At 41.6% G+C, this 17795-nt stretch overlaps 1 protein-coding gene across 2 annotated transcripts in view; it reads right to left on the bottom strand.

The window, feature by feature from the left end:
• Positions 1-17795, bottom strand: part of VAV3 (vav guanine nucleotide exchange factor 3) — a 1147877-nt gene that overhangs the window by 492072 nt on the left and 638010 nt on the right. For both annotated transcript variants that reach the window (XM_085602242.1, XM_085602243.1), the window contains exon 16: positions 13135-13236. In XM_085602242.1, coding sequence (XP_085458368.1) covers positions 13135-13236 — 102 coding nt within the window. The remainder of the gene's footprint in view (positions 1-13134; positions 13237-17795) is intronic.

Here is a 17795-nt window from a genome sequence, read left to right as displayed (position 1 = left end):
CTCCCCATTGCATCCTGTTAAATGCAGTACACTTACTTTCAAAGTTGCTGTAATTCTTCACCAAAGTTGGTACTGGTAGTGCTGTTATCTCTAGACACGTGTTTCTGGGTTTATCCCTTCATCAGTAGAGAGCAAAAGTAATGTAGAACAGAGAAAAGCCATCAGGGGTGCTGAAATGGTGTCCCAGTCTTCATAGGTCACAGTACCACTCCACAGGCACACAGGTGCATCCCAGGAGAGCTCCTCAGATCATGGCTCAAGGGAGCCTTTCAAACACAAGGGAAATGGGAGCACACTGCTTCTCATCCCAGCACAGATCTCCCCATTGCATCATGGTAAATGTAGTACAATTAATTTCAACGTCGCTGTAATTCTTCACCAAAGTTGGTACTGGTAGTGCTGTTATCTCTAGACACGTGTTTCTGGGTTTAGCCCTTCATCAGTAGAGAGCAAAAGTAATGTAGAACAGAGAAAAGCCATCAGGGGTTGCTGAAATGGTGTCCCAGTCTTCATAGGTCACAGTACCACTCCACAGGCACACAGGTGCATCCCAGGAGAGCTCATCAGATCATGGCTCAAGGGAGCCTTTCAAACACAAGGGAAATGGGAGCACACTGCTTCTCATCCCAGCACAGATCTCCCCATTGCATCATGGTAAATGTAGTACAATTAATTTCAACGTCGCTGTAATTCTTCACCAAAGTTGGTACAGGTAGTGCTGTTATCTCTAGACAAGTGTTTCTGGATTTAGCCTTTTATCAGCAGAGAGAAAAAGTTATGTAGAACAGAGAAAAGTCATCAGGGGTTGCTGAAATGGTGCCCAAGTCTTCACAGGTCACAGTACCATTCCACAGGCACACAGGTGCATCTCAGGAGAGCTCATCAGCTCATTGGCTCAAGGGAGCCTTTCAAACACAAGGGGGGTAGGAGCACTTCTCATCCCAGCACAGTTCACCCCATTCAGGGGTTGTTGAAATGGTGCCCAAGTCTTCACAGGTCACAGTACCACTCCACAGGCGCATCCCAGTAGAGCTTGTCAGCTCATTGGCTCAAGACAGCCTTTCAAACACAAGGGGGGTGGGAGCACACTGCTTCTCATCCCAGCACAGTTCTCCCCATTGCATCCTGGTAAATGCAGTACACTTACTTTCAAAGTTGCTGTAATTCTTCACCAAAGTTGGTACAGGTAGTGCTGTTATCACTAGACAAGTGTTTCTGGGTTTAGCCCTTCATCAGTAGATGCCTAGATGTCTGGCATGAGGAGATCATGATCACTGCATGTATAGTGTGTATAGTGTGTGGTGTGTCCTGATTGGCTGAGTGTTCCTAACTTCATGTGGCATCTAACTATATGGTGTTTTGAGAATGCGCACCCCTCTGGCCATCTGTGTTTTTTTTTGGAGGGGGGGGGGGGGCAATCTCCCAGGACCATTGTGCTGTTGCTGCCTATCTTTGGGACTAATCTGGGTTTTTCCTGTTCGCACATCTGTCATGCTGGTTATGTGTGACCCCACCTGTGATCTGTCAATCAGTGGCCTCAGGCCTAGGGTGCAGGACCTGCCTGACCATGTATTTCTGACTCGGGTTGATGCAGAGGTCATATTGGGGGATTTCGACAACAGTGATTCAATTTAGTTTTTGTACATACACGTTTCATTGTGTACATTGAAATTAATATTAACAATACTCTTCAATTTATTCTCATAAATTCACTAAACATTTTCTCTTGAGGATCTCCTTGCCTATTTTTATTGATCTTTGTCTGAGTTCTAATGAATGGCTGCCACTTTGCTATTAAGCCTATCATTATTATTAAAGGAATGTCCTTGAAGGATATTCCTTTTGGAGGTATCTCCTTAACATTATTGGTCATGCTGTCCTAATAGACTGCTGGGTAGTGGAGATAATTATGATTTAAGCTCAAATGGTAGGATTTGATTATCATCTTTACAATATTAACTAATTGGAAGAACAAGACCATTTTTATGCCACAACAAAAAGGTGCCATTTTCCTACTCAATTCTACTAAGAAACATTCAGCATCCGGGAAGAACAATATGTCAGAATCCATATCACTTTAGCGTACGGCCAAAACTCTGCCGCTGCTAAGCCCCTCTCCTCTTCTATACTGTTCGCTACATCTTGCAAATAATTACTAGGTAGTAGCAACAATAAATTAAAGAAAGACAGACCCTGCATCACCTACCAAGTTACCTTCATTGCTCACCTTGGAAGGTAAAAATTTAAAACCAATCGTCATGGAAATAATACTCTTTAAAGGACTGAAGAGGGAAATCTAGACTCAGGTTTATCTGAAGTCAAACACAACTCTAGTGATGCTCAGGACATCTTGGCTAAAGATAACTACATGGTCAAAGCGATTATTCTTCTCAAAACTAAGCTGAATATATTGCCTCCCCTAATTTAGTTGGCATATCAGACAAACTTGATATGAACATTTAAAGCACATATTAAGTAAGTCCCAAGATCTCATCATTGCATGACCCTTTTAAGTCTAGAGACATCAAAGTCTTGTTCTTGCAATTCACTGATCTTTTGTAAGTGCTTTAAGCAGCAAAACAACAAAGCAAACCTTTGATTTGGTCATAAAATGATTATTTTGCAGTATGTATCAATAAGACAGCAAACAGGGGAAAGAAGTTCCTGGATGTGTATCCTCATCTGAGATAGATGAATAAAAGATTTGGTCGGACTCTTTTAAAAAAAAAACGTTATTTCATATCAATGATCAGAAATAATATCATGGTCCACCCCAATGACCATAAAAATTAAAAAACAATCCATAACATACAGTTCCTTTGACAACCACAAAATTTAATAGCAACAGTATATACCATGCTGCACAATTCGTGGTTTGGAATCAATCTAACAACCCATAGTATTACACTGTGTTATTTGTCTACCACCTCCTGCCTAGAAAAATCCCCAATTCCCTTGGCTTTCCTGCGTACAACTACCCTTTGGGTATGCAGTTCTTCTAATTTCCTAACCCAATCAATTTACGCCCTCCAGTTTTCATATGATGGCAGAGTTGAGGACTTCCAAATTTGTAAAATTAGTGATTTAGCCACCATTGACCCATTAAAAAAGAACTGTTGTTGATGTATTCTTAATGAGCAATTGGAGCGCAGGATCCAGACTAGTACCCTCTACACATCAGGTTAGATTTGGACCTGGAGTTTTTCGCCTAAGAAGGCCATAATCTTGCTCCAAAAATCTTATAATTTAAGGCATAAAAAGACTACATGCACTGAGTCCTCTCTAGAATGGCCACATCTTGAGCACTTAGCAGACAAGGATGGTAACATCTGGTGAAGGCGGTATGGGGTATAAAACAGAGTCCATTTAGAATAGAATGCCCTGCACTTATAATTAGCTCCACGTGATGCCTTATGGGCCATCAGATTGAATTTTACCCAACTAGCATAATCCATCCTGTTCTCTATATATTGGGAGATAGAGAAAAAACACAAAAGAGCTGCTGCATCGTGTAAATACAAATATAAAATCTGATACCTGCTGCCTACCCCTATTAATCTGCTAATGTGCTTTGCTAATGTGATCCTTAGTGGCAGGGGAGATCTGAGTGTAGGCCGGGAGATGATCGTGTATTTAACGATAGGAGAACATAAGATCTGGTGTAATATTAACTTTATCAGCCACTACCTGCTCCCAAGTTTTTAACTGTCATGCTAATAGACATTTGCCAAGAGTATGGTGCCTAGCAGTGGGCACCAAACTCCGCTCTGCTGACGGAATCCATGGAGTTTTGCCACTCTGTGCTCCAATTGGAACGCAGAGTTTAGAGCAAGATCCATGCCTACCACCGGCGGAGCGGAGTTAGCCTGTACTCCCCGGGCTCTGAACATCTGGCTATCCCAGAAGCCATATACAAGATAAAATAAAGATTATACATGCTAGCCAATGTATGAGGCCTGCTTCTTCAATAACCTATACCACCAAGCATGCAAGGGGAAACAGGATACACAATATGTACCACCACCCTTTGCCACAAAGCCCTGGGCTCAGGAAAATCACAAAGACACCCAAACCCACTAAGCTACTGGCACAAGTTTGTCTGCAGCCAGTCACTGCCTCCTGTGCCCAAATTCTGGGGCTTCCCCAAATGTGCAATTAGGTGAGCAGTTCAATGTCATGTCACTGTCGAGAATGAAGACGATCAGAGAGATTACTCCTTTAGCCTCCTATTAACAATACGTAAACAAACAACCATCTGCTATCCGTGTACTCAGACCCAGCTGTCAAAACTGCCCTCTGCACCCGCACCCAAATCTCATCGCAATGAAACACTCGAGAAGGTGGAGGAGCAGATGCACCCCACAGGCAGTCCTCTCAACACCCCAGGAAATACCTACTTTAGTCAGCGGAACCGCTATGGTCTAACTTAAACCAGGGAAGCTAGTCTGCGCAGGAATGGGAAGTGAATGTGTCATGGTGACAACCATCTTAGGGTCAGGAACCCCTATTAGTAATCAAACTTATTTAATCTGCTTACTAATAGGGTGCCCTGACCCTAAAATGGTTATCAACATGACACGTTCACTTCTGACCCATGCGCAGACTAGCTTCCCTCGTTTAAGCTTTTATTGAGAGGAGGGAGTTTGGTGTCACTGTTACTGTTTCCGGAAGGAGCTTGAGGCCAGAGCTTGCTGGTCAGTGACTGGCACCGAGGGGCCACCACAGTGAGCTGACGTCACCTCCTTCTACTCTGCCAGTCACCCATGGATTGTGGGATTGTTGTTGAGCGTGTTGGTGCCGTGTCAACTTCCCACAGGAGAGAAACCACGTGAATAGGGTCCAGAGGAACATGGTCAGTAGGAGTGAGGGTGGTTTAGGCGAATGCAAGGTATTCAAGAAATCATGGTAAGGCCAGTCTGACTCTGCACACCCATATGCTCCATCTTCATGCATCTCAGCACCGGGGTGGGAGCCTGACTGCATCACTGGCACCACTGAAGAAACAGTGGAGTGGATCATATCATGCATTCAAGTACTCTTGCTGAGTTTTTCGGCAACTCCTCGGATCTCCGCTCCCTAGTGGTACCCCACCTTCTTCCATTTCCTAATGATACTATTCTGCAAAGATAGACCTATTAAACCACATTCTTTAAAGGTTATCAAGGGATGCATTATAGGGATCTGAAATTCTTCTTGAAGTTGCATGAACCTTCTAGTTATTGCATGTGAAAACTTATACCGAACATGCTTTGTTTAACTTTGGAATCTTCAGAAAAGCTGGTAGATGGACTCCAAATTCAGCCAGCATTTTCAGTAAGTAATAGAAGCTACAGGAAGGGCTTCCCTCGGCTGTATGATTCATCCAACTCATAAAAGCTTCTTGGTAGTATTTCCGCATACAGATAATTGAAGTGTTGATATATTAGTGCGAGGTCTTTTCCCTTGCCATAAAAAGTGCCATAGCATTTGATCCATTTCTGTAAAAAAGGATTGCCTGACTAAAACCATTACAACAGAGAAAACAAAAATCCGTAAGGGAAGAATTGACATTTTGATGATTGCCACCCGACCAACAATGGATATTGGTAGATTATGTAAACTAGCCAACATTGTATGTAGTTTGCTGAGAACAGCAATATAGCTTCATTTAAATAAATCTGGAAAATTATGTGAGACATAAATGTCTGAATATTTTATGGGATAAGATAGCAAATGATTTTGCTGCATATCTATGGGAAGAATCAATGGAGAACTGTGGTATAAGAGAGCCTCGGATTTTACCTGGTTAATTTTGTAGCCTCCAGTATCTGAATTTTCTGAAAAGTAATGTTGACGTTATCCGCCACGCCATGCCTGCTACGATATAGAATAATGTCGTTGGCAAATAATTTTAACTTTCGGGCACCAGAGGACTGTGGCTGAATCTCTGGGTCTTGTCTAAGGGCCGCCGGTAAGGGCTCTACGAACAAAGCAAATAAAACTGGTGACATTAGGCACCCCTGCTGCGTGCCTCAAGATATAGGGATCATACCTGCCGACTGGGCATTTATCATCATTTTTTAATCTGCTTTGGCATATAGATTACGCAACAACCCTATCAATTTAAAAGGAAAACCAAATTGCAGGAAAATTGTATCTAAAACTTCCCATTGCACGAAGTCCAAAGCCTTCTCGGCATCTAACCTAATTATAGCTGTTTCTACCTTGTCAGTGGAGAAGTAATGTACAGCCTGCACAAGAACGTTTGTACTTATTAAAAGGGTTCTCTCCTGTAAAAAGCCATTTTGGTTGACATGGACGATGTAGCAGGAACTAGTCAGAGTGTCATAATTTTAGCAAGAAGACCGTAGTCGGAAATTCAATAGACTTATAGGTTGATATGACCCTGGCTGGTGTGGGGCTTATCTTTCTTAAGAAAATCGATGATTACCACCTCAGTAGATTGCCATTTACAAATCTGTTATATAGTTCGACCAAAAAAACTGCAAACTGCACAGTGAATATCTTTTAGAACTCTGATGGTAAACCATCACTGCCACATGCTTTGGCTTTAGGAAGCAATTATAAAGAACGGGGTAACCCAAAAGGAACCGGTCAAGGACCTGGGTACTGTTTGATACAAAAGACAATGGTCCTGGCCCAATATTTCAATTCAATCAATGATTACAAATGAATAAGTTTGTAAATTAAATACACAGCATGGAATTAAAAAAGTGCAAAGACAGGCCACATTCTGGATCACCATATATTTATTAGAATCAATTGGTGAGACCCAAAACAAAAAGTATTCAATACAAATGGCAATTTAGGAAAGGTTGCTCCAGGGGGAGACGTGCAGAAGACAGGGTGCTCAGAAGTGAGGTGAAAGAAGTGGATATTTCCACAGAAATGCGTAAAAGGTTTAATATGTCAAAGCATAACACAAGAGGACTGGTTGTAAATCACCATCCAAACAATGCCTGGCCAAAATAACACAATAATATATTTAATTTAATTTCAAAATGGAAATTAATTCCAAGATGGCACGTGAAATCAGGGCTCAAGGTCCAAGCAAAACAAGGGGGGGAGGGGGAGGGGGGGTGTCGACGTTTCGATCCGACTTGTAGCCAAAAAGGGGGGGTTTATTCCTCGGCCTTGCGGATCTTCATCAGGACTGTGCAGGGCAACCTAAAATGGGTAAGGGACCAGATGTCAGGTCGATGCACTTGGGGTAAAAAACATACCTATATTATTATTCGTATGTATGAATTCTCACCCAGATTATTTGTTTAAAAGGCAGTACTGGGGGCCGTGGTTCATATTGCAGAATCCAACAGAAGAAGGTACATTTATCCTGCGTTATCTTAAAAGGAGGGAAAATACTCTGGTGAGTATGTTGAACAATTCAATAAAAGGTTATCCATTACATAAGGAGTTATTTACCTTGAAAAAAGGGTAATTGAATCTACCCCCGTAGCGTCAGACTACTTGCTGAATTTTTCTATATGGAGAAAAAGGAGGGATTTTGTATAGGTCAAAAAACATTTTGGAACAACTAATAAAAGATAGTGATTACTATATTTGATAAAAGGTCACTATCCGCTAAACATGAAGTAAAGTCAAGGAATTGGAGGCATAAGGCAACCAAAAGAAAATATAACGGAAATATTTCCCGGTAAAAATTGGATTACAAGCCTGAGGCAGACAAGAGGTTAAAGGGCTTATTCCCCCATAGTACACACTTGTAGGCGGTAGAAAAAGCATTGGAAAAGGCATTCACGGGCTATGAGATGAAGGCGTCAAAAGATCGCCGCACAAATGACCTAGTCTCATCATATGAACAAATAAGCACCAACACGAGTAACCATTAACGGAGAATTCGGGCATTGGAGCGTGTCAGTTGCAGAGGGAAGTGTACTTACAGACTAGAAGATTAATTAGAGAGATGCGGGGGTGCGCGCGCTCCGTCAGTGCGACCGTCTCCGTCTACGTGGGACTGCCTAATGGAAAAAACGGTCAACGCGCAGACGCGTTAAATCGGTAAAGGCTTTAGAAACGTGAAAGCTACGTTGCCGGTGGAAGAGGGGAAAGGGAGGACAGACTCTCCCGAAGTAAACATGCAGCATGTAATTAATGTGAACAGGAAAACTTATACATTCTAAACATCGCTGTATTTATACAGATCTCTTACAATTACAGATCTAGTTAAAAAAGGGGGGGGGGGGGAGGAGAGGACAAGATAAATGAATTATCGAGGCAAAACATTGATGAAATTTACAAAAATGAAGTTTACAACATTAACAGACCAATTTATGAAGGGAACAATTTATAAAGGGAAACAAACAAAATACTCTATGTAGAGAGGCACGTTCATTTGGAAACATCATCATTTGAAAACATAGCCCATGTTGACAAACAAAACAAACAAAGTTGACAAACTGGTAATCACTTAAATGTAAACAAGTATATACACAGAATTAGATGGTTACATTCCTAACACTAGAGCCCTAGCGTAGTATGTACAGTACCACTAACTATAATGTAAGGCCAGACACCTGATGTTTGTAAAGGCTCTCTACCTTACTAGCGAGGTCAAATCATGTATTAATAAGTACAGATACTTGCCTACTAATTTCCTCAAATTCATTTAAACCCCGGGCAACCGTGTCCAAAGCATGTATCCATTTGCACTCTCGTTTATTCAAAACGATGCTAAAGTCGCCCCCTCTTGGGTTCGGTTTGACCTTTTCAATGACCCACCATTGTTTGGCTACAAGTCGGATCGAAACGTCGACGCCACCCCCCCCTTGTTTTGCTTGGACCTTGAGCCCTGATTTCACGTGCCATCTTGGAATTAATTTCCATTTTGAAATTAAATTAAATATATTGTGTTATTTTGGCCAGGCATTGTTTGGATGGTGATTTACAACCAGTCCTCTTGTGTTATGCTTTGACATATTAAACCTTTTACGCATTTCTGTGGAAATATCCACTTCTTTCACCTCACTTCTGAGCACCCTGTCTTCTGCACGTCTCCCCTGGAGCAACCTTTCCTAAATTGCCATTTGTATTGAATACTTTTTGTTTTGGGTCTCACCAATTGATTCTAATAAATATATGGTGATCCAGAATGTGGCCTGTCTTTGCACTTTTTTAATTCCATGCTGTGTATTTAATTTACAAACTTATTAATTTGTAATCATTGATTGAATTGAAATATTGGTCCAGGACCATTGTCTTTTGGCTTTGGGAAGAGCTTCATAGCTTCAACAATTTCTCCCCGCATAATGGGAGTTTCAATCATCTCCCGAGAGTCATTTTCCAAGATAGGCAATTCGATTGAGTGTAAAAAGTCCTTGATTTCTCTAGGTGCACGGTTTCTGCTGGAAGTGTGGAAACTCACATAATGCTCCAAAAATACTGTACCTAGCTGGTCAATATCCGTTACTACACAATTTTGTTTTACATCAAAAATGTCTTTGATTGCTCACTCATTCCCTTTCTTTATTGACCATGATAAAAGATATCCTGCATGTTCGCTCTCCTCATAAAATTTTTGAAAACATATTTTCTGATTTATAACGCCTCTTGAGACACAGTGGTCTTTGAGACACTGGCCTGCCACTGCCAGCTTCCTAGTAGACTCTTCTGAACATAGATTTAAGTCTACTCTCTTGGCTTGTTCGGGTTCTTGTTGTAGGGTGCGGTCCTCCTCACATCTAGTTCTATTAATCTGGACAGTGAAAGAAGTTACCTCCCAACTGTACAAAAGATTTGCATGCCTCCCAGACGAGGTGATTTGCAGATATGCTAATATTACATTTGAAAAACGTAGTCAGAGCAGCACACATGATTGTAACCCAACCTTCTTGCTTAAGTAAGGATTTACCTAAAGACTATCTTGGCCGTTCTTTCCGAGAGCCAGATACTTTCAGATCGACATACAGAACTGAGTGGTCAGAGAATGGATTGGAGAGTATAAATGAACGTGCTTTCTTCCAGCTATGTGATATTAAAAAATAATCGATGCTTGATGCTGAGTTAAAACACTTGGAGAAGCAAGTGAACTCACACTGCCTAGGATTCTCCGTTCTCCAAGGATCAATCAAAGCAAAGTCACGCACCAGATCAGTTAAGGCCCATGCCAATTTGGGCTTATTCTGTTTTTTGTTAGACCGCGAGCAGTCGCACCCCACTTGCTGAATAAGATTGAAATCCCCACCAATAAGTACTAAGCCCAAAACAGGAGTTTGAATCTTATAAATCTCTTTTAATGGAGTCACATTATCCTCTAAAGGCCCAGAAAAGCAAACTATATGCATAACTTGATGGGAGCTCTTCAATCTCACCACACTTCTCCTTGTACCTGGATTGCGTTAACACCTGAATCCCATCAAACTTATTGGTAATTATTATGGTGACTCCCCTAACCGCTGCACTTGCTGACTCAAAAAATGCCTGTGATATAAATTTGGGCATTTTGGTACTTTTGCAGATGTTTTAAATGTGTCTCTTGGATTAAAGTTACCTGGGTGCTTGATGCCTTTAGTCAAGAAAGGATAGATCAGAATTTGTTCTGGCTATTGATACCATTGGTGTTACATGAAACAACTCAACGGTCTGCTATTAGGGAATCTAAGGGTAGTTATGAAGCATCTCCCCTCAACTGCTTTCTCTTGTGTTTTTCGCGAAGCCACAGACATTGTTATTACACTGCCACTACTCCCTAAGCTCTGGGACCTAATCACAATTCCGCATAACATCTTCTTAAATTCCTGATCATCTTTTTTTGCCTGGTAGTGCTCCCCTTCCCCTTGCCCCCCATGATCCCTCTCCTCGCTTGAAATTCCCTTGTTCCTGGAGCCCTTCCCGCGTGGGGAAACTCCCCACCCCTCCTACCTTTGTGAATCCTTGCCTCCCTCCCATGTCCCCCCTCCACCCCTCCTCTCCTGTGAGGAGGTGCTGAGTCATAGCACCCCTTTCCCCCAAAAGTGGATGTCTTGGAGTAGCATCTTGGGAAACCATTATCCATGGATGGCTGCCGCTGCCAGTAAATACTTTATCATAACCCTGCAAAGAAATATATTAAATACTGCTTAGACATTATAGATAGCTCATCTATCATTTTGGATTTTCCTGACAAAAAACAGCTGCTGCAGAAGTTCATTGGCTTGCTCCACTGAGTTTAAGATATGGAATGTATCGTCCAAAAGGACTTTAATTCTATTACTGTTGCACTAATATGGCTTGATGCATCCTTAGGAGATCGATCATAGTTTTGGTTGATCTGACAGATCTTTCTTCAAAGTCACCTACAAGGAGATGACCACCACATTTGAGACTACACATCAATTAAAAGAAAGAATCTATCTTCCTAAAGAAGAGGCTATGGATGGTGCCAAAACTTGACTTTCAAGTACTCTCTTATTCACCATGATACATACACATTTCTTTCTAATTACGTTTTATGCTTATATTTGTCTTCTACTCTGTCTAGTAATATCTTATTTTTTGTATTATTCTGGTTGTTTCATTCAATTCCTCTCTTTCAGGTTCCTTATTTGTTATGGTGTTTTGCATGGATGTACTGTGAGCTCTTCATTTTTGTCCTGTCATTTTATGTTGCCTGTCCATTGAGAGGCACCAGTTTCCATCTCTGTTCTGCTGAGGCAAGTGTCATAGATAGTTACAGAATGGTGCTCCTGTTGTGTTGTATATTTGGGCTTATTTTTCTTAATGTTTTCATTATTCAATTTGTTCATGCTTGTGGTGCTGAGAACTCAGTTGACCATTGGTTCAGGCAGCTCATCTTTCCTTATATTGATTATTTTCCTTATTACTCAGCACTGTGATTATTGTTAAGGCCCTTTTGATTTGTTCCTATACTTCTTTTCCTAATTTTAGGGGGTTGCTTTGGTATCTGATAGACCTGTCATATGATTGGTTTGGAGCAATCTGGTTTTGAAAAAGGTACCTACATTATTGTTAAGCGTTCCCAAATATTTTTATTATGATTCCAATCCCAGAATTCTACAGTACATTGGTTTGCTTCATGTGGTCCCATACACCACTGCCTACTCATAAAAGATGTTAATAAACTTTATTTTTTATTTTTATTAAATCGCATTTTTCTTTAAGAAAAACCTCTGCGGGGGGGGGGGCCGTACTCATCTGCAGAGGTGCAGGGTGGGGGGTTGGGGGAGGGGATCCTTTAGTCTTTAACCCTTTTTTTCCATGGCCTCCTTTTTCTTCTCTTATTCTTCTTTGTCCTTCTTTTCTGGGATCAGCATGGTAAAACTCCTTCGTTGTTAATCGCTGCGTTTTCATGTGTGCCACAATTTCCGTGGTGTTTTCTGGGTTTTAGGGCAGGGGACTGCAGGCGCAAATGGCCGTGATATTCCTCCACATCCTGACTTTCCTGTTTCAGCGCCATTGACTAGATAAATTGCTTTATTGTTGACGTTTATCATTCTGCCTGCCATTTCTTGCTGCTGGGAAACTGTTTGGCACCTGATCCTTCCATCCTCCCTTATTATAAAATGAAAATCTTTTGTATCCTGGTCACCTACTTGGGCTGTTCAGTGGCCGACAGTTTAATAGCATGGAGATTCCGCTCCCCGAGGTGCTGCCTGTGATAAATATTGATTTCTGTTACTCTGACTGCTTAGCGGCCGGCCCCGGGGGTTGTAGGCCCATACTTGTTATTGGTTGAAATGTCAATAAAGGTTTTTCAAAAAAAAAAAAAAAAAAAAAAAAACCTCTGCGTTTACTATCCCTCAGATGGCAGCGAATTGCAATTTACGAACTGCTTCATTATTATTATTCCGGAGGTGGGTCAAACTATGACCAACTATGATTTGGTATTTTGTGAACTGACCTTTTAGTACATAGGTTGGTTTGGAAAATACCAAACTGCTCACAAAAACACTGGTTGCAACTTGCGACCAGTATTTTGCAAACAGTGGTTCATGCAGCTGACCCTAAATCCTTTAACAAGTGCAAACCCAACATTTGAGAATGGTAAAATGCTTTCAACTCACAAAAAATATGTGCATGTGTAAGTCAAATGTTCATGGACAAATAGTTTTGAGAATCAGGTACAATTATTTTTGCAAATGTGCAGAACACAAACAAGACTGAAGTAAATGTACTCACCGCAAAAGCATCTGACAAACTTTACAGGATGTAACACGTGTAAAAGTGTGCATTTTAAATTCATGGAAGTTTGAATTAGCATTATCGGGCCTGATGTTGGATCTGGAGAGAGGAAAAACATTTTTTGCATTTGTTACTTAACTTTGCAGGAGTGTGGTAGCTATGCCACGGAATACAATCAAAAAGACAAACATATCATACTAGGAAGGAAATACCAATAATATTGCTATTTGGAGCTACTTATGTCTTTAATCCTCATTGTCATGTATTATTTCATGCAAACTGGATAGAAATAGCAAATTCATGTACCTCATCACAGCAAACAAATAAGCGTAATATCCTTAGAATGTAACACCAATGATTATGTACCCGTTTCAACCTTGCTGAGCCTCATCAGTGAGGTGTACTTTGGATTCTGGGTGGCAGAAAACTACGAGACCCATTCATGGGCATACCCATCACATTTAGGGTATCACACTAATTCAACAAAAGGGGGTGAGTGAGATAAACCTCCCATCTGCAAACATTTACTCAATGAGGTGAATGATTGAGCACTGCGGTTATCTGCTTTTGCAAGCACTAAGGTATAATGAATTCCAATGTAATCATATGATTTCAAAACCTCAAGTTCCTCTTGACATAAGGAGAAATGCCACCTGACACAACATTGCAGCGCAACTGTTACTGCTTTACCTAAAGACGCATATGACATCAGTTCTATTTAGACACAAACGTGTATAAAACCATTAATAATACATCAATGCTATTTTTCATGCAATCTCAGAATACAATGTGTACTTATATATATCCAGCAGCAGGTTAAACATATATTGCATGCTCAGGCACCATATATCAGACGCTTTCTCTTTGATTATAAAGTCTTGCATGCATCTCACTCAAAGAGCAAAGATACCCATCAGGTCGCACACATATCATAGGTTCAGGCCAGGGGCGGGCTGACGAAGAGGACTATCAGGCCATAGACTAGGGTTGGATCTTCTGATGGGCTAGTAAGTCAGAATGATGGTTGGACACGCCTGACTAGGTAAGCCTATAGAAATATTTCAGTGCTATTTGCAAGTAAAGCTCAGAGGTTTACAAGTAAAGCTGAGAGGATGTCGCCTAACGGCTAGAGTGGTCGACCTTGAAACTGGCAGATGCTCAACATCCTGTGATTCTGGGCAAAACACGTAATCTCCCCATGTCTAACATAATGAATGTATCTGTCTGTAACGCAAGTGGTGCCCATGTAAAGTCACTCTGATACCTTTGGGTCGAGTTCAAGCTATATAAAACTCCCCCCCAAAAAAGAAAAAAAGGCAGTACTTGGTTGACAGAGATAGATGAACCTTTGTTGATTGTGCGATAGAGCGGCCAGAATTCTCAAAGATATTTGCTCCAATGTACTTTTTCGTATTATTTACACCAACAATAGTTGCATGTTTTTAATAACCATTATTTAAAAATGTAAGCCACAGATAAAGATGTGCATTTTTTACTACTTTTTACATCTAAGTGGTGCAAATAAAGGGCCCAAAATTTCTGTGCCCAGGTACCCTTTAAACTGTATTATGGTGTACCTGGACATATTAAACAGAGCCATACTTAGAAGAATGCCTCCAATCTGATCCTATCATGGAGATTACCAGTGTACCCATGTCTCTGGTGATTTTCAACTATAAGGAGCCAGATGTAGAATTTCAAGATGTTGCAGGGATTCTGCTTATATACAGAACTATGCGTAGAACCCCAGGACCTCAGTGAATTGTGGTGTACCAGAAACTCACCTCAGAACCCAGAACCCAGTATCCGGCTAGCATAAGTGTCCCATTCGTTATCCGAGATTTAGCTCGGCGATCCCAATGAAAAGACAACCCAGAACAAGCGACTCAGTATACTCTCAGGAATGGTGGGAATTGGAAATACCTGTTCGTATATGAAACTCACATCAGTCCACAACAAGAATCAACAGAGACACGGTGAAAATAAAAAGAGTTTATTTTTATAAACCACGTGTCCTAAGATGCAGTACTTTGGCTAATACAAGCAGACAAATGATTAAAATCAAAACCATCAGCATCGTTACAATACCATAGAATATAAAAGGGGTGATCATGTTATAATGACAGTGGATACTACCACCTTCCCTTTACTAAGAAGCTAATATTATTATTATTATGCTAATAGAAGGTCTCTTAGGCTTGAATAGGGGACCCCATACCTCAAAGATCAGCTTAGTGAAATCACATCACAGGAGCATCAGGAGTCTTCTCGCAGGAAGGCTCGTCTTCGGTCTGAATATTAAACATGATGTCTGTAATATTAAAAGCACCAACTTTCAGGTATTCACAGCTGCCTGTGTGTTATGGCTAAATAGTGGGTCGATCAACCTAGAGTGGAAAACATGCATTGTCTAACAACCCAGTCTGTTTGTCACATCATGTACAGACCAAGGTCGCTGCGCAGAGCTCGGGATGGTAACAACAGATTGCTTTCGTGTGAGGCAAAGCTCGAGTCAGCAGTTTGTTTAAGCAATAACATGTAAACGCAGTGTCGTGCGCAAAAGCAGCAAGATGGCATTCTAACATCTAACGTGGTTATGCTAACTTAACAATGTATGTACGTATTTAAGGGAATCCTTACTACATGCCCCCTTGATCGAAGCACTATCCAGTAGGCAAGAAAATAGAGAACGCAGAGTTCAAGTGCGACAAAGCAGAACAAGGCGTATCCAATTTAAAAAACAAGTTTCAGTTCAGGCAAAGTCCGAGAATGAAAAAAAAAACAAAAGTGGAGAGAAAAAAGAAAAACCTCAAACGTGCAGCGGGGGGTGAAAAAAGAAAAAAATGAAAAAACGCCTCACCGGGCAGAAGTGCAGAGGCACAGGTACTGTTCAAGACACGTGAGGAAAACACAGTGGACGACAGTTCACTCAATCCATGAGCGTATATGCAGCATACGTGGCCACTGCTTCCATCAGAAAATCGTTGGCACGGCCACTGAAGGTTTCAGCCATCCAGTTAATCAAAGAAAAGGAACATACATGTTCTTCCATTAGCGGAGCCTCTAGCACCATCAGAGGGCAACCAGCGTGTACTTCCAAATAACTCATATCCAAGAAGTCATATGCCACCCTTGCGATGTCCCAATTACCCAGGATTCCATGCGCCGCACCACAGGCCATAATCCGAACACCAGAAAAGGCGAACTCGTGAGACACTAAGGGCCTCATCAGTCGATCATAATCCGGGTCCGGAGACACCGTGTTGGTTAAGCACAAATCCAGAGGCCATTCAAAGGGACAATCTAGGCAGTGAAAGACAGGTTGCACGCAGGTGAAGTAGGATTACCGGAAGGATAATCCATTTGCCAGGCTCAAAGTCGCCAATGGCAGGACGCCATAGTATTCAAGCATCCTGTCACGAAGAAGCTGCAGGCGGGACAGGCTGTCATGTGGCACAGAAAGAGCAGCCATTCCGTAGTATGAAAAGTAAAAGTAGCACACCTGCCACTAGCGCCAGAATCAACGGGACACCTCCAAAGACGCTCGAGAAAATAGAATGAAAAAATGCCGGAATCACACCACAAATAGTTTGGAAAGAGGTCACGAGGCCTGAGCCCACAAGTTTAAAAAAATGAGCCAGGCTGGTTGTGGACGAGGCATTGAAAATTGTTTGGATCAAAGCTCCAAAATGCAGGGGGAGGTCAGTATTCAAAAGCGCCTGTACCTCAGTGCGCGTATTTGCTACGTGAAGGACAAATGTTTCTCGGGAGGAAGTCAACGGCACCTCCTTTTGGGACAATAGAGCTCTTATTCTGCTCATCTTGTTGAACTCTGCTTTCAAGGTCGGAATCGAAGGCAAGATGGAAACATCCAGCCGCCCATGCGGGGGTGGAAAGAGAACATTATTGCAGCAGACCACTCTCTGCGATACAGTTACTATATATGGGATTCCCACTAACATCCCGCAGCAAGCTTCATTATTCAAAATCAAATAACTACCGTTTGCAAGCAGCGTGAAAGATGGTGTAATCACTGGCACCGGGATACCTTTGAGGACGCAGGCCAAATTCGGGGCGTGTACATTACAAGCACCGTGCAACTGAATGTGCCTACATACTACAGAATGATCAGGTGTCGTTGTACATTCCTCACCCTTCAGATAAACCTCAGTACCGTCTCTTGTACATCTATACGTAAAAGGGAGGGACCAGACCTCATGTATGAAAGCGGTACCCAGCCGTTCATATCTACCCAGAGCATAGTGTTTCATACAAGATGTAAACTTAAAAAGGGCGAACGGTAGAGTTATCAACCCATGTAATAACCACACTGCTGAATCCAATTCCGCCACAGAGAAAGGTAACGGCTCCAACTTTTCAATATGTAACAAGGAATATGAAGCATCTTTCATGGACATACACTGCTGTTTGTCAGTAAGGTTAAAGGGAAGAAACAATGATGTTGTATTCAGATAGTCCCAGGGGACCTTCCCTGCCTTTAACGTTTGTAATGTCCATGCAAACTGCATAACAGAACGCAACTGGTTTTGACCATGATACAATACCGACATATCATCATGCACAATATCAACAATTGAAGAAACAATATTATCTAATGTATAAATTCGAGAAGAAAGAGTGCTAATGCTGTTATCAAT

The sequence above is a fragment of the Triturus cristatus genome, chromosome 4_2, assembly GCF_964204655.1.
Source record: "Triturus cristatus chromosome 4_2, aTriCri1.1, whole genome shotgun sequence".
In the NCBI taxonomy this organism is placed as follows: Eukaryota; Metazoa; Chordata; class Amphibia; order Caudata; family Salamandridae; genus Triturus; species Triturus cristatus.
This window is presented reverse-complemented; position numbering and strand designations above follow the sequence as displayed.